Source organism: Pteropus medius, unplaced genomic scaffold, assembly GCF_902729225.1.
Source record: "Pteropus medius unplaced genomic scaffold, Ma_sr-lr_union100, whole genome shotgun sequence".
Lineage (NCBI taxonomy): Eukaryota > Metazoa > Chordata > Mammalia > Chiroptera > Pteropodidae > Pteropus > Pteropus medius.
The window spans coordinates 17,525,356-17,550,219 of NW_024349802.1; the positions used below are offsets into that span (position 1 = coordinate 17,525,356).

The window sequence follows — 24,864 nt, forward strand, 5'->3', positions numbered from 1 at the left end:
AAATCGATCACTCTATTAAGGGTAGAAGTAACAGGGAACATTTTTTATCTTTGAGTTACTGTCACTAAGGGCGAAGTGATGTTCATTTCTTTGTAAATGTTCTAGAAATCAATCCCAAAAGACAGTTGGATTCCTTTGTTAGAGGTTTCCAGTAGAAAAGAAACAAGTAGCTCTCTAGAGCACTGAAGAAAAAATGCCCCTTCTGAAGTTGACAACTAGATTGTTGCTCATCAAAATATTTGTGACTAGGATGAGAGATGGGGAATTAGTGCCAGTGTGTTAGAAATTTAACTCTAGATAGCTCAGAGTCCTAAAATAGAATCAAAGAAACATTAGTTTCAGGTAGAAATACTATCCAGCTTGTCTCCAGGGGAGTCAGGACCCTGCTACCTCTGGGACCCCTATAATACAGCAATTGCCTGGGGTGGGTTGACACTTGCATCTGATATAAAGTGATGTAAAGAAAAACACGTAAAGCAGATGATTCCATACACCCAGGAAAAGTCCACTGTCTGTCTCTGCCTTTGTCTCTGTCTCTGTCCTGTTCTCTGTCTCTCTCTCTCTGTCTCTCTCTCTCTCTCTCTACACACACACACACACACACACACACACACCCACCACATTTACTTTACAGGAGCTTAAACAGGCGCTGAGCACTCACGAGATGCTCACCTACAGACACAAATGTGATCTTGAAGTCAGACTTGGTTTGGGGGTCAGGTCTTTACTTCCTGGATGACTTTGGACAAGTCACTCAGCTGCTCTAGGACTCAATTTCCCTTCAGAATTGGAAGAAATCGCCTAAGCCAGTCTTTAACTTTTACATGACTTTTCTCTGAAGCATCCTCAATAAGCCTTTCTGCTTGAATGCTGACTTTTAGTGACAGGATGCTCACTCACTCCAGATGACTGATGTCATTTTACTATGCTCTGATTATTAGAGAAGTCCTTCGTTACATTTTTGCAGTGTGTCTTCCTATAGCTTTCCCCATGCTAGTGACCCCTAAAGTCATAAGGTTAAGTCTAATCTATGGACAGCTCTTTAAGAAAGCTCTCCACTTCCTTTGCTTTTCTTCTCTGCAGGGTAAAACCACCCTCTCTTCTTCCATTGTTCTCATCCATCAAATTCAAGATACCACGCCATTCTGGTCTTCATGATTTTATGGATGTAGAGTAGTAGTTAAGCACCCTGAGGCCTCAGACAGTTTGAATTTAAATACTGGTCACTAAGTTGTGTGACATTGGGCAAGTTACTTTCTCTAGCCTCAGTTTTTCTCTCTAAAATGAGGATAGTAAGAACAGTAGCAGCAGTAGCACTCCTCTCTTAGAGACGTAGTGCATGAGATAAATGAGAAAATACAAGTAAAATGTCTAGTATGGTACCTGGCACTTAGTAAGCAACATTACTACCATTATCACTAATAATAAATAATAAGTTCTAATAATGAGACTAAGAATAAATGTTAGAACTGGAAGGATTAAGACATATCAGTCGAATCCATTTATGATTCTAGAAAGGTTTGGTTGCCCGGATACGAAACTTTCCATACTTTTCATAGCAATTATCACTTTAAATTGTGTATTCAGTGTCTGACCCACCCCCAAGACAGCGAGGACCTTGCCTGCTGTGTTGACTGCTGCATGCTTAGTGCCTAGAACAGTGTCCCACTCACAGTGAGAGAATAGACCAACACCTTCACATCATAGAAAAGAAAACTGGGGTGTAGAGAGACCGTCAGAATTGTCTAAGATTGGGCAGAGGGCTCCCACGAGAGAACAAGAACCCAGAGGTCCTGGGCAGAGGACACGCAAAATTAAATCAAGCTCCAGCCCTAAAGTTTGGTGATTTGGGCGGGAACACAAATATCCAGTGATTCAGGCATCAGCGTTCCCACCGGGCGGCCTAAGTGCTGACCCGTGTTCGGGCTGACGAGCCGGAACCAGAAGGCTGCTTAATGCTTAATGAGAAACCGCGAGTGGGTGTGTCCCCGGGTGCGGCGCTAACACTCACTTGCAGTAGTTTGCGCTGGCTGCAGGCCAGTGCAGGGCTGTTGCTGTTGCTACTGGGCCACCCCAGCTCCAGCTGACTCCCAGGAGCTGCAAGTGGGAAACAACCTGGCTCCAGACAGCTAACAAAGGCTGGAAACCGGGCCGCCCCTTCCTGGCGCTCGCACGCGGCGTGAGCAGAGCCGCGCCCGCTCGCGCTCTCCGTGGGAACAGCCGCGCAAAGGCCAGCGTGGCGCAGGTCCCGGGAGCCCGGCACCCCGTCTGCCTCGACTGCGCAGTCACCTCCGCCGTCGAGCTCCGCGTGAATACCCGCACCTTGCACACACGGTGAGTCAGTCGGCCAGAGGGGGCCGGGGAGAGGTGCGGGAAAACAGCGGCTGTCAGATCCCAAGCGGGAGGTGGAGGAGCGGGGGGAGCGATGACGCCTGGTCCCGGGTTGCTCTGTAGCCTTAGAGAATGCAATCAACCTGATCCATGTGATCCAACCGAGGTGTGTTAAAGGTGACAAACTGAGGCCCGGAGAGGTAAGCTGGTCTAGTAAAAACTATTCCTTGTGTCTGTTTGTTTATCCCTGCCTGCGTCAGTGTAGGATTTGGGGAGACTTTTAGTAAGAACCCATATGTTAAGACAATGGATAATACAAACAATGCTAAAGAATCCTTGCCAATGAAAGTATAATTATAAATAGTCAAGGCCAGGGGAAAAGAGATCCGATATCTGCGGTCAGTAAGGTGAGCTGCCTTGGCCGAAGCCCTCAGCAGAGCAGTGCCAAAGCTGGGACCGGAAGGCGGAGTTCGGTCTCCCCTTACAGTACTCCCTGCCCGGTGAGCGCCTGGACCTTAGAGGGGAATGCGGAAGCTGACAGCCTGCCTGGTGCGGGTTCTTAATCTTCTTGGGATCACTGACCCCTTAGAAATCAGGGTCCCCTCCTCACAGAGTATACTCATAATCTTGTACACAGTTTCAGATTTGATATGAAGCATTCCTGCTGTTGGGAGTGACTGAAGGCTGGCGCTCAGGCTGCCGGTTGCAGAGCAGCTGAAGGCAGCTGGGGAAGGAGTGAGTACCTGCTGTGAGTCCAGACAGCATCCTAGTGCCCCCAGCTGTGTGATCTTGGACACATAGCTCACTTTCTTCAAGGCCCAATTTTCTTTGTAAAATGGAGATAAGATTGGCCGCTTCACCCTGCAGGCTATTGTTAGACTTAAGTATGAATGCTGAGTTTGGATCCTGGCACGTAGTAGGTGCTTAAGAAAAGTGCTGGCCCATGTAACACAGTGTGAATCACAGCTGTGCCAGTTGGAAAGGGTGACGATCTGGAGGAAACTGGGCTATACCTGAAATGAAATAAAACAAAATTTTAAAAATTAGAAACCTGCAAATACAAAGTCAACTCTGTTGTGACTTACAAATGGCAGTATCTACTTTGGTGATAGTAATCTAAATTAGAAAATACTCACTTAGAATGATGCACTACACTCAATAGTTGACCCAAGGTCAAATGCTGATGGTAGAAACCACCAGACACTCAAAAAATAATAATAAATAAATACAAAGAGAACACAAACAAAAAAGAAAACAAAACTACCGGACATTCTAACAAGGAGTTTATTGGGCCTCATTTGCCTCTTTTAAATGGAGCCAGCAGCTGTATAGTTTGTTTTTAAATGAGAAGAAAGAGGAAGACATACCTGTGCAAAACTCAGTCACCAGGTGATGGAAACTCAGCTCTGTTTCTGCCAGGGTACAGGAATTGCTAGCAGTTGGCTCACATCCCTCTTGGATCGGTGACTTGCTGTGGTAAACAGTGCCTTGACTGATTCTGCTCTAGATCAGATAAATGGCTTTTTATTTAACTGATGGGGGCGGGGATGTCTTTGGGTGCTGCAACAGAAGCGAAATGACATTTGTTGACGTTGATTTTCCAAAACACATTGCTTGTTTACTGACAAGCTTAAGAATTTAAAAATCTGTGGATCCAAAATTGTGGGGACAGGGTCTGGGCATGCCTACTTATTCTATAAAAAGGACTGCTCTTACAAAATACTGTGTTTTCTCTTTTCACTACCATTTTAGGCCTTGCAAATAGAAATATGGCTTAGGGCAAATAGCTGCTCTTTAATTTGGGTTAAGATACATACTACCTGTATGGTGGGTTACATTCTTCTCCATGTATTTGTAAAAGGGGAGTTTTTCCTCAGAGAGAGGGGGTTGAGGTTGTGGAGAGAGAGAAAGGAGGAGAGAAGGAGGGAGAGAGAGAGAGAATATGAATGCGTGTGTTTGGGATTTGTCTTGTCCACTCTCTACTTCACTCTCAATCAGCCATTTCTCAACCCAGAGAAGTTCTTTTTACTGCAAGCCCTGTGACTTTGGCAAGTTCCCTCTCTTTTTGGCTTTGTGGCCTGATTTCGTTTCACAGTAGCTCTGTTAGAAAGTTTTTTCTAATTTGACTTTTAGGTTGCAAACTTTAGGGACTCCATGGTACAGCATGGAGCAAACATGCTCATTCTCTCAGGCAAAGGCTCTCCCTTATTTGAAGGCAGCCTGTGTACCCTTTGTGTGTTTTCCCCTCCAGACTCACCACCTTCAATCCTCCAACCATTCCTATGGAGGACAAGTTTAAGAGCAGAAAATGGTCTTTAGACTGCTTGCATCAGAATCACCTAGGAGCTTGTTAAAATGCACCATTTCTGACCTACTGAGTCAGAATCTTCCAGAGTAAGACAGAAATGTGCATGTCTGATAAGGGCTCCTGGTGATTCTTATGAACTTTTGGTTACTTATATGTGTGTTTGGGAATGGGGCTTGGTAGTGCGGGACTATTCATTCTTTGTAAATTTCTGTATTGTTTGTCTAGTTATATAATGAGCGAGAGCCTCTTTTTTAACTTCAACAAACAAACAAACAACTCATGACATCCAACAAAGATATATGGATAGCAAATAAGTACTTGAAAAGATGCTCAGGATCATTAATCATTGGGAAATGCATGTTAAAACCGCAATGAGATATCACTTCGTACCTATTGGGATGGCTAAAAAGACTGAATACACTAAGTGTTGATGAGGTTGTGTGGGAGCTGGAACTCTTATACACTGTTGGTGGGAATGTAAAATGGCGCAAACACTTTTAAAAAGTTTGACATCTTCTTTAAAAGTTAAATATATACCTATAATGTGATCCAGACATTTAATTCCTAGGTCCGACTTTACTGTAGTAGAAAAATGGAAAACAACCAATTGTTTATCCAATGTATGGATAAACATACTATGGTATATGCATACAATAGAATACTGCTAAGCAATAAAAAGTAATGAACTATTGATACGTACTACAACATGGATTGATCTCAAAATAAGTTTTCGAAAAGAAGCTAGACCAAAAAAGAAAAAAAAAAAGAGTACATGCTATACAATTCCATTTATATAAAATTAAAGAGGCATTGCTATCTCTTACCTGACATCAAACTTTTGGTGGCTTCCAAGAGTTGTGTATGATCATATTAGTCTTATAATAGTGTCATTGGCAATTTGATCATGATTCTGCCAATGTCATTCATTCATTAATTCAACTGAGTACCCACTAAGTGCAAAATCTAGAGTAGACACTAGATAATGCGTTGATGAATAAAAGAGACATGATCCCTGCCCTTTTAGAGCTTATACTCTATTGAATGAACCAGTGAAACAAATAGATAAGAAAAATAACTATTGTGAGAATGGAGTGGTTCTTTGGAAGGAGGATGGGAGTCGGGGAGGAATTGTCTAGGTTTTGAGCAGGGAAGCAAAGCAGTCAGTTTCATGTTTTTAAATGACCACATCCAGTCAGGAGGCTGTTGTCCTGGTTGAGGAGAAAGGTGGCAGAGGTTTAGATTCAAGTGGTCGTAGAGTTAGAAAGTTGTACCAGTTTTTTGTCCATATTATTGACCTATTGCCTCTTCCCACCTCTAGCCTCTGTCACCACATCTTATTTCTTATTCGTAAGGATATTACAAGAGACTAATGTCAACACTTTGCTGGGTTAGTTACACTAAGCATGCAGCATTCCTTTGATCTACTGATCTAGTTAACTTGAAGTAAGGGAATGAAGATAGTCTGGCATGACCTGTCTGTTGTTCTTGTAACCTATGCTGGCTTCATATGATCTCTGTTTCTCTTTCCAAGGGCTGACAGACCATCTGTTTTAATCAGGTGGCAGAAACGCAGCTCAGCGTGACTTATGTCAAAGCAGGGTGGAAAATGAAAATGTTTTAGCCCATGTAAAAAAAAATCCAAAGGAAATCGGATTCTATCATGGCTGGATTGAGTAATGCCATCAGGGCTCAGTCTCATGGTCTCTCCATCTCTCAGCTCCATTTCTTTGGTGTTAGCTGCATTCTCAGTCAGCCTCTGCTATATAGTCCTTCTTATTATCATCGTGATTTCCTGTTCTCGCCATCTGCTTGAGTATGACCAGCCAGGTATCCTTAGACAAGTTCTTCATCCATCTGATCCCTAGTAATGTTATCATTTCCAGTTTAACAGTAATAGTAACAAAAACAACAGCTACTATAATTGAGAGCTTATGGTGTATCAAGCAGTCTGTTAGACACTTATAATATTATCTTATTAAGAGGAAGGTTACATAATTATCCCAAGAAAGCCAGCTAATTGATTGCAGAATCAAAATTCGAAATCATGTTTTCTGGGCTCTGAACCTTCACAATGCCTCCTGCAGTCACTCTTCAGGGCTAAGAAGAGGAAAGCAAAGCCATCAAATAATGTGCCCGTTTCTTACTTTTTTCTGAACATGAACCCTACAATGTAGTTGGCAGTCATAGCAGGGGCAGAGCTGTGGGGTTCTTATAATTTTGTCCATCCCAGATCCTTCTGGGTTTGAGAGTCTTGGAAGCTCCATGTACAGGACCTTGCCCTCTGACTACTGTCCATATCTTTATAAACCAGGCTCATTAGCCAGGATCCCCCATGTGATCACCCGTGTTTCTATAAGTGTTTCCTCCCTTTATTCCTCAATACAGTCCTGCTATCATGATGCTTGAACTTTACCTTTGACAGCTTTCCTTAATCCTTAGAGTCTCAGACCAGAGGTTTTGCTTCCTTTTTTTTTTTTCTCTTAAATATTTAAACTGGTTTATCTCTAAAATCTGGGATGGGAAGATTATGGATGTTTAACTTTCCCTGCAGTGACATTTGACTTTCTGAAAGAACTTTCAAGTTGATGGTTTCACTTTCCCTCACAGATCTGCTTACTTCCATTTCTCCAGTTCTTCTGATTGGTCAGAATTAGGTTCAAAGTATCATTTCCCCTTGTTACTTCTTCTGTCTTGAAAGGGAGGAAATAATCAGGATGTCCATAACATTTACTTTTAGAGGAATGAAAATCAGAGCAAATAACCAGATATTTTAAATGTCCTATTCTTATCGTAGAGCTGTTTTTTTCTTGACCTTTGTATCATCAGAATTCAGGTAGCCACTAATCTGTTCTTGGCATGAAGTAGCTACTCCAAAGATTTGTTGAGTGAATGTGTGAATGTCCAGATACCTCTGTGCCAGTGTGGACAGAGGAGAAGAGAGAGAAGAGAATTAACTGTTTTATCCTATCTGAAAGTCAGAAGCAATTGCTGTAGAACATTCAATAGAAACTTTTCTTTTAGCGCTGACTATGTGCTAGACTGATTTTAGTTCTTAATTGCCTATCACGAAGTATCAAAAAGATCTCAGGACTGAGCATAGACTGAACTATAAGGAAAGCCACATGTCCCCTAGTCCTTTCTCCAAGACAAACCTCCTTATCAGGCAAGACCAAGAAATGGAACTAGGGCACCCAGCCTGCTCTCCCAGGCTTTTAAGCTGCATTTGCCCTGAGAGTGTTGCAAAGATAGTGGATCATTAAGCTACATACTATTTTGTTTGTTTTTAACTTTTTATTTTGAAATAATTATAGATCAACATAAAGTTGCAAGGATAGTACAGATGGGTTCTGTGTACCTTTTACTAGCTTCTTTCAATGGTTACATCTTATTTAAAGATAGCACAATATCAAAACCAGGAAATTGGCATCAGTATAATATATTTGCATGATTGTTCTATGCCATTTTATAACGTGTATATTTGTGTAACCATCACCTCAATTAAGATAATAGATCCATTCTATTACCACAAAGTTCCCACAGTGCCATTCTTTATAGTCACACCCATCTGCCCTCTGCCCTCATTCCTAATCAAGTGGCCACTAATCTGTTCTGTCACTATAATTTTGTATGTCATATAAATGGACTCACACAGTATGTAACCTGTTCAGATTGGTTTGTTTCAGACAGCACGATACCCTCAAGAACCATGCACATTGTTGCAACGTATCAAGTTTATTCTTTCTTATTTCTGAGTGTTCAGTGATGTTGGATGTACCACAGTTTTTTTTTTTAACCATTCACCTATTAAATTCACCTATTAAAACAACATTTTGATTTCAGTTTTGGGCAATTATGAATAAAGCTTCTATGAACGTTCATGAACATATTTTTCTATGGACATAAGTTTTCTTTCTTTAGAATAGATGCCCTGGGGTGTGATTGTGCTAGTAAGTGTATGTTTAGTTTTAAAAGAAACTGACAAACTATTTTCCAGAGTGACTGTGCCATTTTACATTCCCACCAGCAATGTATGAGCGTGCAGCTTCTTTGAAACCTTACCAGCAGAGAATATTTTTTTGATAACAGCTTTCTTGAAATATAATTCACATCATATAATTCACCCATTTAAAGTATACAAATCAGTGTTTTTTAGTATAGCCACTGAGTTGTGCAGCTGTCACCACAACAAATGTAGAACAGTTTCATCATCCCCAAAAGAAACCGTGTACCCATTAACCACCACACCCTAATCCCCTATCCCTTCAGCCTGGAAACCACTAATCTACTTTCCTTTTTTATAGATTTGCCTATTCTGGACAATTTATATAAGGAGAATCATAAAATAGGCGGTCCTTTGTGATTGACTTCTTTTACTTAGCATGTTTTCAAGATTCGTTCATGTTGTAGCACATATCAGTACTTCATTCCTTTCATTGCCCCAAAATATATTATACTTTTAAAGACATAAAAGTGTGTTTTCTTCCATTACGTGGGCTAGACAACAAGAAATAACAAAATGCTGCTATTGAGAAGTTTTGCCAGGCCTGCTTGGAGATCTAGATTGCAATTAACCCAAGTACAAATTAATGCTACTTTAAATATTTAGCAGTTCCCTATAAAGTATTATATATATATATATAATATATATATATATTTTATTTAGCAACAGTTGTGAGTAGTGGGCCCTGAGTAGCTCTCCTGAAATACCACTGGGATCTTTCTAGAGAAGCTGTGCACAGGGTGGCAAATGTCAGCGATTCGGGCCAGAGACAGGTCAGCAGACCACAGGCAGTGTTCAGGAGCTGAAATAGAGCTGTGCAACAGACAGAAGCGTTCCAGGATCTTTCTGGACCCTTCACTTTCTGAACAACCTCGCTTTCTCCAAACACTCAGTTTACAATTTATCTGATCCATGGGGTCGGTGCTTGTGACTCAGGACAGAAACTTCTACTGCTACTAGTAGATGCAAAAGGACCATTTATGTACGTAAATATGTAGTAATCATCAGTATCGTGAGGCACAGAGGAGGAACAAGATAAATTGGTGCTTATGTTGTCTCTAAGAGCTTAGCGTCTAGCCAAGAAGATGAGGCACGGCCCTAAATAATGTGAGAACAAGGTTGAATGGGATGTGTGCCACTTTAAATATTAGGAAATATTTTAACCATCCAGAAAAGAACAAAAAAACAGTACAACAAATGCCCGTGACCTTATTGCCTGGCTCTGTTTAATTTGAACATTTTTGTCATATTTGCCTCAGTTTTTTTTTTTTAAATAAATAAGACATCTCAGATGCTCAGCAATAAAAACTAATACATGCAACAACTTACATGAGTCTCCAGGGAATTATGCTGATTCAATAAAGTGAGTCCCAAACATACTTTATGATTTACGTACATTCTTGTACTGACAAGATTATAGAAATGGAGAACAGATTCCTTGTTGCCAGGGGTTAAGGATGGCATGGGGCGGGAGCCCAGCCAATGAAAAGTTCTGTATCTTGACAGGATTAATGTCAGTCTCCTGGTTGTGATATTGTACCATAGTTTCGTATGAGAGAAAAATTGGTTAAAGGGTATATGTATTATTTCTTACAATTGCATGTGAGCCTATAATTAACTCAAAATTAAAAGTTAAAAAAAATGTCCCAGACACCAGTAAGTCCCCTTTGATACCTCCCCAATTCCGTTCCTCTGCTACCTTTTCGAGAGGTCACTGTTGTCCTGAATTTATTATTAATATCTTCCATCAAAATTTTAATACCCATGCTACTGGTCTATGTATCTTAAACAATATCTAGCATTGTTTTTTATGGTTTAAACTTTAAAAAATAGTATCCTATGTACCCTTCTAGGACTTGGTTTTTGTTTTTTCCCTCTTTACAATGTTTTTGAGGATATCCATATTGATACGCAGATACATAATTTATTCATTTTCACTATGGTTCAGAATTCCATTACATGGCTACACCACAAGTTACTTTAGTTACTCTCCTTGGGACATTTAAGTTGTTTCTAATTTTATGTTATTATCAAAAGTGCAGCAGTGAACATTCTTGTGTGCATTCCTTGTGTATATGTGGAAGTTTCTCGAAGTAGGATATATTTAGGAGTGGAACTCCTTGGTGTGCATTTTCAACTTTTCTAGAGATTACCAAATTGCTCTTTAGAGTGGTTGCAACGATTTATATTGTCATATCAGTATACGAGACTTCTCATTCACCTACAATCTCACCAGCATTTTATTTTTATATTTTGCCAATCTGATGAGCATGAAATAGTTATCTTGTTGTGGTTTTAATTATTCACATTTGCCTAGTTACTAGTGAGTTGAGTGTCTTTTCATTTGTGTATTAAGCCATTTAAATTACTTCTCTTGTGAAATACATGTTCATAGTTGTGTCAATCAGGGTTTAGTTGGAGATAACACAAATCATTCTGTTTTAACCAGAAGGGGATTTAATAGAGGGTATTAGGATGCCTACCAAATTGGTGGAGGAGCTGGAAAAGCAGGCCACAGAATGGGTCTCTAGGAATGAGTCCCAGAGCAGTGCTACAGGAAAGGCCCTCCAATGGTGCTGCTATGCTTTGTAATAATCAGGAAACTGGAGAACTGGAAAACTACTGTTCTTGCTGCTGGCTTCAGGATTGTATGACTTGCTAAAAGTGTTGACTTCAGAACAATGCAGTACCTGCCCCACTAAATGGATACCTCAAGCACCCGCCTCTTCCTATTTAGCTCCGTTCTAAATTGGGGCTCATGTGAGACCATCTGATTGGTGAGACTGAAAACGCATTTTGGAATCTTTGTTGCAAGGGAGTTTGAAAAGCTGTTTTAGCTCTCCAGTTTCAGCATTACAGCAACCGATAGGAGAAGGTTAACTTGACATTAAATGAACCCAACATTGCATCTACAACAACATTCTTTGTCTATTTTTCTTTTAGATGGCCTTGTTTTAATGGTTCATAGAAGTTCTTTATATAGTCTACATACTTTTGCAGGTTATATTCATTACAGATATCTGCTGGTCTGAGGCCTCTCTTTTCCTTGTGATTGTAAAATTGTTAACAAACAGAACATTTCAATATTATTGTAGTCAGATTGATCAATCTTTATCAGTCTTTTCTTGTGGAGTTTATACATTTTATGTCTTATTGAAGAAATCCTTCTCATCTAAAGGACATAAAAATATTTCCCTATGTTTTCTAAGAATTTTAGAGTTTCACTTTTAACATTTAGGCCTTTAATACATTTGGAGTTTATTTGGGGTTTGATGTGGAAATACATTTGTTTATTTTTCTATATTGGAAGCCAATTATCCCATGGACAGCCCTTTCCCAGTGACCTGTAATGGTACTATGTCATATATCAGGTTTCCATATTTACTATGGTCTGTTTCTGGGCTCTGTAATCTGTTCTGTTTGCTCTCGTGTCAATACCATACTGCTTAATTATTATGGCTTTCAAAGAGATCTAGATATCTGGTAGGAGAGGTCCCTCCATCTTCAGAATTGCCTTAGCCATTATTAACCTTTTACTCTTTCTTATATATTTTGGAATCATTTTATTATGGTCTACTGACAACAAAAACATAAAAAACCAAAAACACTCTATTGGAAGTTTTATTGGAATTGTATGGAATCGTAAAGAGAATTTTCATCTTTATGATACTGATTCTCCCTACCCATGAACATAGTATATCTCTACTTATTAGTTCTTAAAGGTATTTCAATAAAGTTTTAAAATTTTCTTCATGAAGATCATCTTGTACATCTTTTGTTAAATTGAGATATTTAGAAAGGAATATTTATTTTTATTATATTATTAAATCTTTTTATTATTATGTTGCTATCTTTCTTTAAATTATACTTTTAAATATTGTTGGCATATATCGGAATATGATTTTTTTTGAATATTTATCTCCAGCAAAACTGAGGAACTCATTTTTTCTTATATTTAGATTTTAGTTCATATCAAAGCTATAAAAGCATATAACTTAAGGGGATGGATCATTCTGCATTTGTTATGAGAAACAGAGACAGATAATTCTTCGATGTTTATTATGCAAAACAGCCTGTTCTCTTCTCATTCCTTCCTGCTCCAGTCACTACGAGGTAATTTTTTCTGTCATCTTCAGCTGATTATTTTAGTATTTACCTCCATGTCTTTAAATAGCATGCATGTACTGCCACTTGTTGAGCTTTCAGGTTAGGCATTGTTCTTTGACTTTCCACTATGGAAAATGAGGATTTAGCTAATTTTTTCTACTCTCCTATCACATATGTACAGCTTTTCCCTCTCCTATCCTCTCAATATAGTTATACATAATGTTAATTAGGTCACTTGCATTATTATGTGTGTTAATTCTATTTATAGCTGAGCCAGGTAGTAACCTATATTTTTTGTTATAAAAAAATTGTTATAACAATTATTTTGTGTCTTAGTTTTGTATATATATTATCTGTGTCATTATGGCAAAATAAACACCATATTCTCTACCTATTTAATAAGTCTGTTATCAAGACCTTCTAGTACCTTCTGACTCTAGTCCAGACTGTTTACTGTCTGCCTATTGCCAACAGTCAAACCTAGGATTCCCTCAGTCCCTCTCCCATATCAATTAGAACTTGAAGCTTAGTGAAGGCAGGCCTGTTGTTAGGAATTTTCAGAGGAGACTTTCCCTCACTCAGGACCCGAGCCAAGATGGAGAAACGACTTGTCATCTTCTGTGTGGGTGGAGAGATGTTTTTTTCTGATCTGCCACTTCACCAGAGTCCTCGGCGTCCCAGTTCTAGGAAGGTGCTTGTCTCCTGATCCTGTCTGGCGCTAGCTCCCAAGTCCCTGGGTCACCACGCTTGGCAATGCCCTCTTCGCTGTCCAACGGATCCGCTTGGGCCACAGCTGCATCAGCTCAGCTGCTCCTGCTCTGGTTTTCGGTTCCCTCTGTTTTCAGTGCCCTGATTTCCTTTACTCTCTTGCAAGCCCTGCCTTGCAGTGAAAAGGAAGTTTGTTACAGCTGATCTAGCATTTCTAGGTGTTTTTCAGTAGGGAAGTTTTTCAGGCCATCTTGTCCACAGTATGGCCATTTGTACTTTTTAAACTTAGAGATAAAGAAGAAAAGCGTATCTGGCTGGGAGGATCAGGTAAGGCCTTAAAGGAGAGGAATGTTGGAGGATAGAGACATGGGAGGGGGCACAGCAGGTGCAAAAGCACAGAGGCAGGAAGTGACCATGCAGGTATGGAGAAAAGCATGCAACTCTCACTGGAATATGGCTGTGAAGGGAAAAATGAGGTTGGAGCAGCACCACGGAGCTGCAGGTGGCATCTCACAGCAGGGATTGCCACAGTCGCAAGCTTTCTTTCAGGAAATTTAAACTGGAAGCATGTCCAGGATAAATAGGTGTGGGTGGGAGCAGGTGGGAGAGGGGTTTGGATTTGGAAGGATGATCCTGGAGCCTGTGGAAATAGCCCAGGTGACAAGTAGTAAGGTCTGAATGGAGTAGTGGCGGGGATAGGAGAGAACCTCTGTGAGAAAGGTAGAGAGAGAGACAGAGAGACAGACAGAGACTCAGCTGAACCAGATGAAGAAATCTGGGTCAAGAGCTGGGGAAAATATAGAAGAAAAGCGAGGCAAGCACATTATCTAAATCCTGGGAAATGAATTTAAAATGTCAACAATTTTCTGAGCTTTGTTCTACTGCCCACAAACGCTAACATGCAGTTCATCTTGACTCTGAATGGAGCTAAAGATGTTTTTCGGTTGCTCGATGAATAGTGTCTTTGGATTAGAGACAGCATGTCCCAGTAGAGCTCCCGGAAATGAGCTGAATGTTTGCCTTCCCCAGAACCTGCTGACATGGCCGATTGTGAGGCTGATGAGCCATCCTCCAGGACAGGGAGTCCGGACCAGGAAAGTCAGGTCTCTGAGGACAGATGGTCACTCCATCAGAGGCTGGCCGTCAGGGAGCTGATTGACACAGAAGTCTCCTACTTGCACCTACTCCGGCTCTGTGCCTTGGACATTAGGAGCCGCCTGCAGCAGGTATTTGAGTTGGGGCCACACACAGCCTGTCTTTCTAGGGGCAAAAGTGGGTCCCAGGTTCCGACACCTCACATCTGTTCCTGAGGCAGCCTTGATGGAGGGGAAGGCATGGTGGTTGTGAAGTTCCTTGGATGTAATCCTCATACTTCCATTTATTGGTTATGAAACTTTCAGCAAGGCCTAGGAAACTTAGTGTATTCATCTGCTAAACGGAAAAAGCAATAATCACCTCAAAGAAGTGAACTAATGGATGAAATAGCCCTTTATCAAGTTTAGAACAGATTGGTTAAAATGACCTACATTCTATGTCTTATTTTGGGGGAGGGGACATGGGGAAGTTATCGCTCTGATGGGTTTCTAATGTAGTGTTCATATTTTATATCTCTCCCTCCCCCCCATTTCAGAAATTGTACAGGTTCTCTACATAAAATTTCAAGCATCCCTAGCTTGGAAGCTCCATCAGGAGAAAGACTGTTTAGTTCAATATATCCCAGTGCTTGACCAAAAATAATAGAATTCAATTAGCGTTTCTTGAATGAAGGAAATACTAAAGTAGATAATGTAAAAGGTAAAAAGTTCTCTCATATTTTACTTTCCAGAAATTAGGATTATTTTCCATAGGCATTAGACAAACAATATAGATTATTACTTATTTTCACAAAAATAAGAGCATACTCTAGATATTTTTCTATAGTTTTTCCCATTTAATCATGCATCTAGAACTATCTTCCTACAGATCTATCTCTTATATATGTCCATAAATAGATATCTTGCATCCTTTTAAACAATGGTACAGCCTGGTTAATAGGGGCTGGAGTTCAGAATACATCTCAAGGTCATGGTTGTAGGGGCCAAGTATGTCAGAGCTGGAAAGAAGTCCAACTTCCCACATTTATATGACAATTAGGGAAACTGAGAGAAGAAAAATGATAGTTGGCAGCAGACTAGGATAAAACCCCAGCTCACTTTCCTTCCATGCCAAGCACCCCATCTCTTCCTCTTTTCTTATAGCATAATAGAAATACCTGATTTATAAAATGTCAAAGTCCACTGGGGCAGTCTACCCAAGAGTGATGGGCCCCCGTGGGTGTGAATGTTCTGGATGTTCTTCAAAGCCTGCAAATCGAGTTACTTTTCTGACCTCCCAGTGACCTCCTGTGGCTTCTTTGTTCCTTCCAGCTGCCACAGGGAGATCTGGATGTCCTGTTCTCAAACATTGATGATATTATCAAGGTGAACAGCAAATTTCTTCAGGATCTGCAGGAGACAGACTCCAAGGAAGAAGAACAAGTACAGCTAATTGGTAAGCAAAAGACAAGGCAGCTGTCAGCCTTAGATTCCCGTGGAGTTGTCCTCAGCATGTGGTCATTGCAGAACTGTCTCCAGAGTTCTAGGGAAATGCAGCTTGATGGGAGTCTGTGTTTGGGATCCCTGAAACATAGCGTGTCAGCACTGGCAGGACCCTCAAATAATATCTGGTCCAACCCCATCACTTTACAAGATGGAGAATATGAGTACTTAACATGTAGTAACCCTTTTCATTCTCACGACACCATTACTTATCGATTATTATTAACCTCGTCTTAATAAAGAAAAACCTGAGGCTCAGCGAGGTTAGGTAACTTTCCCAGGGTTACACAGCTCGACCAGGCAGAGTCAGGATTTGAACCTAGCCCTTTTAGATTCTAGAGCCCTAGCTCTTCACCATCTTGCCTCCTTTTCCCTTCTTTCTGACTAATCCCACCTAGAGGTAGAGTGCCCTTTAGATACTGGGAGTAACTTCATTGCTGCTATGATTTCTTTATAATCTGTGACTAGAGAAGGGCAAGAGGAACAGATATAAATCTCTTTTTTTTTTTTGGTGTCCCAGGCATTCCCGCTCTTTGGAATTCTCTGCTCTCTGGGAGTTTGCCTTTGTCTGCCCTTCAGTTACTGACATGCCCCATGCCCCTGGCCATACTGTATGATGCAGTTTCTTTGGCATCAGTCACAGTCCTGTAGAAACACCCACATTGAGAATGTGGGAACTGCCCTAGATTTCCTGGCTACACCAAGTTCTCTCTTAGCGAGAATTATCTCTGCAGTTGTCTGATCTCCCTGTCACGCTGATTCTCCCTAGCTGCAGTGTTGGGTAACCCTTCCTGGTCATGTTCTCCCTAATTCTGAAGGCTTCTCCTGAGGGAGTTTTCTCTGAGAATTGACTGGACCAGCACTGGGGAAGGGTTTGGTCCTGGGCTGGTAATCTCTCTGTGGGAGTCTTTGCTGAGAGTTGGACCATGCTGGTCTACTAGGCACCATTCAACATGTCCAAGGCGGGCCTGGTCCAGGTCAGTGTTCATTGCTCCTGGGATGCCATTGCTCCTAGGCCTTCTCAGCTAATAGCGCTAGGAAATATGTGTTTATATACTAATACATGCCTATACACGTATCTATATTTCTTTCTATATCCATCTACATTTTTACATTTAAATCCGTGAGTTCATACTGTTACCTGCAATTCCACCAGGATCACAGGATCCATTCAAACCTTCTTCTTTTTCTTATCTGTAACATCTTTCTCTGACAGAGAAATGGCTATCATTAACTCCAATATATTTACTTATTTGTTCAAAGTTAGTAGACACATAAAGTAGTTTCAGAATTACTAACCTGTACCCCTGTAAAAAAAGACAGTTACTTATGTTAATTTCTCTCCCATGCCCTTCAGTGTGGTTATGTTATTCATTTGTAATAGAATTAGGTTTATTCCTATTGTTAGTATTTCATTGTGGGTTCTCCCTCCACATCTTGGTTGGTCTAAATTATATACATGGAGGGACAGTATGTGAAATATTATCGTAGTTCCAAGAGTCAGAACTATACAGAAAGGTATATTCAGCAAAGCATTGCTCCCCTGTCATCCCTCATCCTTTATACCCCATTCTGTCTCTCCCTGCAAATAACCTATCTCGTAAGTTTCTGATTTAAAAACATAAGACACTTCAAGAATTTCCATGTTATTCTTGTATAGGGGCCACGCTAATCTTCACTATATTGTTCTAACTTTAGTGTATGTGCTGCTGAAATTGAGCACCGGAGTGATCCTTTTAAAACAAAGACCAGATCGTGTAATCTCCACTCAAAACCTTCCAGTTGCTTCCTGCCACCGTTAGAATAAAATCCAAATGCCTTACTCCACCTTACTTCCTTTGAGATCTTCCATGATTTGGCTTCAGTTTCCTGTTTATTTTCTCTACTTTGTGCCCTTGCTCACTCTGCTACATCTACACTTGCCTTCTTGCTGTTGCCTATATGCCAAGTTCTCACCTGCCTTCAGGCCTTTGCATTTGTCCTTCCCCAGGCCCGAAATGCTGCTCTACCCCCTGACATGTCCAGGGCTGGGTACTCTGGGTCTCTGGTAAACATTCTTCATAGGAGCTTTCCATAAACAGATCTCCTAGCACTCTCTAACTCTTTTTCTGGCTTTGTCTTCATTCATGGTACTCATCACTACCTAGCATATATAATATATTTATTTATTGTTTGTCTCCCCCACTAGAATATAAGCCCCATGAGGCAGGAGCGTTGTTTTGTTCACAGAGCTTAGAATAGTGCCTGGTACATAGTCAATAAATAAGTTGTTGGTTAATATTTGATGAATGAAGTTTGTGTCAAATGCTTTACATGTATTATTTCATTTAATTTTCACCAAAAAACACTCTGAAGTGAGTACTATTTTTATTCCAGTCTATAGATGGGGAAATGGAGGGTCCAAGAGTCCAAGGCTTGCCCCAGTTTACAAAACTGGAACAGGGTTGACTGGAGATCTGGCCCTAGTTCTCTCTGAGTCCAAAGTCCATGCTTGTAACTTCCTGTGCTGTGCTAATGCATGCGTTTATAAACTGGGGGTTAGTGGTTATATTTGCCACACACGGTAATTGTAAAGATATAACATGAGTGTAGATTGCAAACTGTAAAGCACTGTACAAATATGAGCACTATCAATATTATTGCTGGAATTATAGCTACCACTTATTAAGTGCTCACAGAACACCAGCCTGAGCTCTATATCATTCTGTCACTTAATTCTTACAGCAACATTATGAAAGTAAAATGAAACGAATGGAAACTCAGCAAGAGAAGGTAACTTGCTCAAGGTGACAAAGCTGGTTAAGCCTGGCAGTCTCACTCTAGAGCTGGGGTGCTCAGCTGTCTCACTCACTGCCTCCCTGTCCCAAGCAAGGGACATACAGACATGCCTTTGTGAACTCCTTGTTGCTTTTTCGCTATCAGGTAACCTATTCCTGGAATTCCAAGAGGAGTTGGAGCGAGTCTATAAGTTCTACTGTGCCAACTATGACCAGGCCTTGCTGCTGGTAGAGTCGTATCGGAGGGAGCCGGAGCTGCAGCGGGAGATCCAGGGCATCATTGAGTCAGTGATGTGAGTAGAATGACCTTGCTACACTTACCCCAAGGTCAGGGGCCATTAAGGTGTCACCTTCATTTGATGCTACTCTCACTGCTTCAGGAATGTCTCAATCAGGAGGGGATAGACTATGCTGCAGAAACAAACAACTCACAACTCTCCATGGTGGCTTCAAACCACAAAGGTTTATACTTTCCTTTTGCTCCACTGTGGGTCGACTTGGGGCTCTTTACATCATCCTCACTCTGGGACCCAAGCTGACAGCAGCCACTATCTAGAATATCATCAGTAACTGTGGCAAAGATAAAAAGAGTTCTAGAAGGTCTAATGTTGATAATTAAATGCTGTAGCCGAGAAATGATATCTGTTGCTGCTCATAATTCATGGGCCAGAACTAATACCATAGCTTTATCCAACTACCAGGAGGCCAGGTAGTGCTATCCTGTCATGTGTCCAGACGTGAAAAAGTAGGAACTGTTGGTGAACAGCTCTTATGACACCACAGGAAGATTAGTGAGATGCAGGGAATCATGTGCTGGAAGCAATAGTGTTGGGAAGCAGGTGAGTATCACCTGGGGGGGCCTCTCTACAGATGGCTGAAGTCTTGCCCCATGGGAGAGGATCATACTGCCCTGGGTGGCAACATTGGGTGGAAGCTTCAGGTAGAGATATACAGAGAATAAACTTTTTAAATTAAAAATTTGAATGAGTAACATAGTTACATGGTTTAAAAGCTTTAAAACATTCCAAATTTAATGGTAAAAAAAAATCTTTTCAACCTTGTCCCTCATCCACCCAACTGCTACTCCCACCCCAAAGTTACGGTAACTACTTTTAAATTTTGTATGGATTTTTGCAGAGTTCATTTATGCATATAAAAGCAAATTCAAATATATAGCTGTATAGAGTTCCTTAACAGGGTGGGTTTATGGTTTATTTAACCATTGCCTGTTGGTAGGTATTTGGGTTGGTTCCAAATTTTTACTGTCCTAAATACAGTTGCTGAATAACTTCTACTTTAACTTCTACCTTGCTCACTTGAGTTGACATTTCTGTGGGTAGATTTCTAGAGTCGGATTGATAGAACAAAGGGTTTGTATATTTCATATACTGCCAAACTGCTCTCCAAAGAGACCTCACCAATTGATATTCCCACTGAGAGAATGTAAGAAGGCTTGTTTCCTCACACTCACCGAGCTCTGGGTATTATCTTGTACTTTTTACAGCCTATCTGAAAGGCTGCATACAATTTTTTTCCCCTCCAAATTACCGTAGGAGGGCTGTACATGTAAAAGGCTGCCATAATTCCGTAGTGATTCCTTGATGATTGTGGGGAAGAGATGTGATCATCTCTTTGAAGACCCCCTTGCCCTCTGGTTGGTGAGGTGACAGGTGTCCCCATGAGGCAGGTGGCCTTTTCCCATGGAAAGTAAGCCGAGGACAGAGTCTTGAAATATGTGGCAATTGTTTCCACCTCCCCTGCCCATGGTCAGCCAAACACTAGGAAACCCTTGGTGGGAGCAGATGGTCAGTGTAGGTATGTCCTGATGGTGATCCTAGCCCTGCCTCCCCACTTCCTGCAGCTGACGAGGGGGCTCCCACCTGCTCTGCCTATTTTTAGCTTCATGGCTGAACTTTCCTAGCCATTTGATCTGGAGATTTTTTCTTAGCAGAAAGAGTAAGAGGCCAGGGTACCATGGAGAGGGGGCCAGAGAATGGTCGTGAGCAGTGTTTGTGAGTCTTCTTGGAAGAAGTATGCTTGGACATTGAGGTTTGAAATCTTCATGGGTTTCTCAAAAAGCAGGGCTGAGGGCTACTGGTCATGATTAAGGAAAGACTATTGGAGATATCCTAGATGTCCCAGATGCCATTGACTTGGACACTCTTTCTGCAAATTCCAGCCGCCGTCAAGAAGGGGATTAGAGAAACAGTCATCCATTTGTGAAATAGTGCATCTGAAAGGGTCCTTGACACTATTAGCTCCTGTTTTTGTTTTCTTTGTTTACTTTTCTAAAAGAAAAACTTCAAACCTATAGAAAAAGAGAAGAATGTAATGAACACTTGTATACCCACAACCTGAAATGAACCAGTGCTAATCTTTTGGTGTTTGCTTCATCTATTTTTATGCTAAACTATTTAAAGGAAGATTCAGATATTATGATTTTTTCCTTTAAATACTTTAAATGCATCTCCAAGCATTAAGTTTCTGTCATTTTTAGAATTTTTTTTTTTTTTTAACTAAAGCAGCAGAACCATTTATGACATAAAATAGCATGTGGATGCCCAATATATAGTGTTGTGTTTGAGACATATCTGAGTGAAGGCAGTTGACCGTGTGAGTCTGAAGCTCTGGACAGAAGTTGGAGGTGGAGATAGGGTTTTGGGATGTGTTTAAAGCCATAGGACTAAATGAGGTCAGTAAGAGAATGGGTGGGGAGCAGGGAGAGGAGGCCTCAGAGCACTCTAGCTTTGGAGAGAGGCCAGCAGAGTTGGCCAAGAGAGCGGCCTGTGGAGTAAGAGAAGCAGGGCAGAGGGTGTCTCTGGTGGCTCTAGGGGCAAAAGAAGAAAGTGTTTCAAGAAAGAGGGACTGGTCAGCTGTGTCTGCTGTTGAGTGAGTGAGAGGCCAAGGGCAAAGAATTGACCATTGGGTTTGATACAAATGGAGAACCAAGCCCCAGAAAGTGAAAACTTAAAAGCGCCTATCTAACCTCTAGACCTCACAAATCACAAATGAAGAAAATGAGAACCACAGAAGGAGGTGGCTTGCCCGAAATCACTCAGCGACTTCAATGGCAAAGCTGGGATTAGAGCCCGGTCCCTCTGGTGCCCCAAAGGGTAGGCTTTACCTACCTAACATAAGCCTTCTCCCTCAGGCCACAAGCTGGACCTTCAGGCCTCAGTTTCTTGCTGGTAATCCCTCTCCAGAGGATTACCAAGTACCCATTGCTGCTGCAGAAAATTCTGGAGAACACACTCCCTGATGCCAGTGCCTATCCTGTCCTTCAGAGGGCCGCCTCTGCCCTCCAGGATGTGAACACCAACATCAATGAGTACAAGAGGCGCAAGGAAGTGGGTAAGCACCTGGGGAGGTTAAAGGATACATCGGTGAGATTACTTCAAATTATATAACAAAAAAAAAATCATCTCACCAATTGGCTTCACCAATACAGGGAAGGTAGTAGCTCCTGTAACCACAAGTCCAGAGGTAAGTGTTCACTAGGTAGGGTTTGATCAGGGTGCTAGCTCAGTTTGCCTCTAATTCTCTTGTCTCTGCTCTTTACTGTGTGTCACCTTCATTTCCAGGCTGCCTTCCCTCATAGTAGTAAATGGCTGTTGCTGTTCCAAGACTCACATCTACATACCACACCCTCCAAGATACAACAAAGCCATTCTCCCTTTAGCCATAAAAATTAAATTATAGCTTCACTCTGATAGGACCCACTTGAGTCATGTGCTCACCCTGAACCAATCGCCATGGTTAGGGGAATACCATGAGCTGATTGGCTTAGGCCTGGGTTATGTTCCCTTCTTTGAACCAATTACTGTGGCCAGGAGGATGGGATTATATGGATTGGTTTATACCACTCAGCACCTACCCCTTGAACTATAAAGTGAGATTAATCCCATCCTAACCACATGCCTGCTATTCTTTGGAGAAGAAATGAATACCGGAGAGGCAAAGGACTGTATATCTGGACAGGGGAAGGCGGGAAGTGGAGATCCTGCCTCTCAGTTAAAATAGAAAGGTTTGGAAAATGAAGCAGTGTCTCGAGTAGGGAGAAACTCATTTGTACAACTGAGACTGTAGTACTGATAATTTAGCTAATGTTTACTACAGGCTAACTATGACACATTTTTCATTTGTTGTCATGTTTGATCCTTACAATAGCCCTAACCAGGTTGGCACTGTTAGCCTCATTTCACAGGGTAAAATGAGAGCTTCAGTCATGTGCTCCAGGTCACAGAGCCGGTAAGGTACAGAGCCAGGTTTCAAACTCAGATCTGGGGTCTGGCGATCAGTAGAAAGCCCTGAGCCAGGAATGGAAAAGTGTGGTCCCAGCCTGCCCAGGCTGACAGTGACTGAAGGACCTCAGGAAAATCACCTGTTGCTTGGGTTCTTCTTTAGGAAGTACATTCAGACCCATCATCTTATGTGATCCTCCCAGCAATCCTGTGAGCTGGCTGGCTTCATTTATAGATGAAGAAACTGAAGCCCAAGAAGTAGTGACTTGCCAAAGTGAAGCAGGCAGGAAGCTGTTCAGCTGGGGCTCACACCTTGGAGTGAGGGATCAGCCTCGTGTCTGTCGTCCGTGACCTGCCATTCTAATGGACATGACCCTGATGTTTGAGAAGAGGGCCCAAGCAGGTGCCTAGCCAGGCGTGTCAGGGATGCTTGCTTTCCTGGGTCACCTTCTGTCCCTATGCCCTTCGTCTCTGTTGATGCAGCCTCCAAGTACACCAAGGTGGAGCAGCTGTCCCTCCGGGAGCGGCTGGCCCGCATCAACACACACACCCTCTCCAAGAAGACCAACCGGCTGAGCCATCTGCTGAAGCAGGAGGCAGGGCTTGTGCCCAGGGTGAGCATGGTCAGGAGGAAGAGTCATGTCTCAGTCATCCCAAGGGGCAAGAAAGACTGTGCAGTGGGTGGAGAAGGAGGCTTAGACTACTTTCAGAGAAGAGTAAGCTGAGTTGAAGGGAAGTAAGCGATTTGCCAGCATTGATAGCCAGGAGGAGGTAGAATTGGCACCACTTGACTCTAAGGAGCCAGGGAAAGGCTTTTCCCACTGCACCTTGTGCTATTGGATCTCTCTCTCTGAGGCCTCTTTACACAGGTAAGGGAGCTAATCTTTGGGTCTGGGCATGGAACCAGCCTCGAATAGCTACCAGTTGATCAAGTACTTACTCTGACTCAGGCATTACTTGATCCACACACTGAAGTAAGTACTCTTTTTACACCCCAGCTCCTCACCATTTTGTAGATGAGAGGCTCAGAGAGGGTAAAACACTTGCCCAAGATCACACGGCTTGGAAGCAAGCGAACCAGGACTCATATGCTTGTGTGTCTGATTCTGTGATCTGAATACAAAACCACTAAGCTGCATTCGCTGCCTTTAACTGTCCCCTCCAGCTTTGGGGCGGGAGGAACTGGCTCTGATAGCAGGTCTGCGTAAAAGTGGTCCCCAGGGAAGACTTGGGGTGCGGGTACAGGGTGTACACTGCCCCCATGTGGATATTCTTGGTCCTCACAAGCATAACTTCACTTTCAGACAGAAGACAAAGAATTTGATAACTTAGAAGAAAGGTTCCACTGGGTGTCGCTGTGTGTGACCGAGCTGAAGAACAACATGGCCGTTTACCTGGATAACATGGAGGTAGAGTCCCGCAGTGAATAATGGGCCGGGCCTGGCCGGATTCCCTGGCCAGAGGGCATGCGGGTCCCATCGCACAAGCACCAGCTGCAGGAACCAAATGGAAGAGATCGTCCAGTGGCTGGCTGCAAGCCAGAAGAGGGCTCATTGGATTCGGGCAGGTTCTGAGCCCGTTGAGCTTTCAGGGAGTGGGGTTCCCACTGGGCAAGGTGGGGTTCCCACAGGGGATGAGTTTCCCACAGGGCAAGGTCAAAATTCCCTGGCGTCAGAGCCCTCAGAGTGGTACTCAGAGCAGGGGTGACAAACTCAGGCTTAATATTACTGAGCAAAGCGTGCAGGTGTACAAAGCCTGTTTGTTTATGAGACTTTCTTGGTAGTTAAATAGGTAATAATATTTAGAATTTGAATGA

General features: G+C 42.0%; 1 protein-coding gene and 1 non-coding gene across 7 annotated transcripts in view; one reads left to right on the plus strand and one right to left on the minus strand.

The window, feature by feature from the left end:
* The first annotated feature begins 2,053 nt into the window (after positions 1-2,053).
* The window catches only part of ARHGEF37 (Rho guanine nucleotide exchange factor 37), a 36,142-nt gene continuing 13,331 nt past the window's right edge, over positions 2,054-24,864 (plus strand). The window contains exons 1-8 of one of the 6 annotated variants that reach the window (XM_039836516.1): positions 2,054-2,334; positions 2,969-3,066; positions 14,484-14,680; positions 15,860-15,983; positions 18,953-19,100; positions 21,959-22,158; positions 23,532-23,662; positions 24,353-24,457. In XM_039836516.1, the coding sequence (XP_039692450.1) occupies positions 14,495-14,680; positions 15,860-15,983; positions 18,953-19,100; positions 21,959-22,158; positions 23,532-23,662; positions 24,353-24,457 (894 nt within the window). In that variant the 5' untranslated portion in view covers positions 2,054-2,334; positions 2,969-3,066; positions 14,484-14,494. Of the gene's footprint in view, positions 2,335-2,397; positions 2,532-2,968; positions 3,080-14,483; positions 14,681-15,859; positions 15,984-18,952; positions 19,101-21,958; positions 22,159-23,531; positions 23,663-24,352; positions 24,458-24,864 lie in introns of those variants that run through there. The other 5 variants (XM_039836513.1, XM_039836511.1, XM_039836514.1 and 2 more) reach the window with 5 other exon arrangements.
* Positions 17,646-17,753, minus strand: LOC120581878 (U6 spliceosomal RNA). Its single transcript, XR_005647395.1, has one exon. It is a non-coding gene; the product is annotated as a U6 spliceosomal RNA (small nuclear RNA).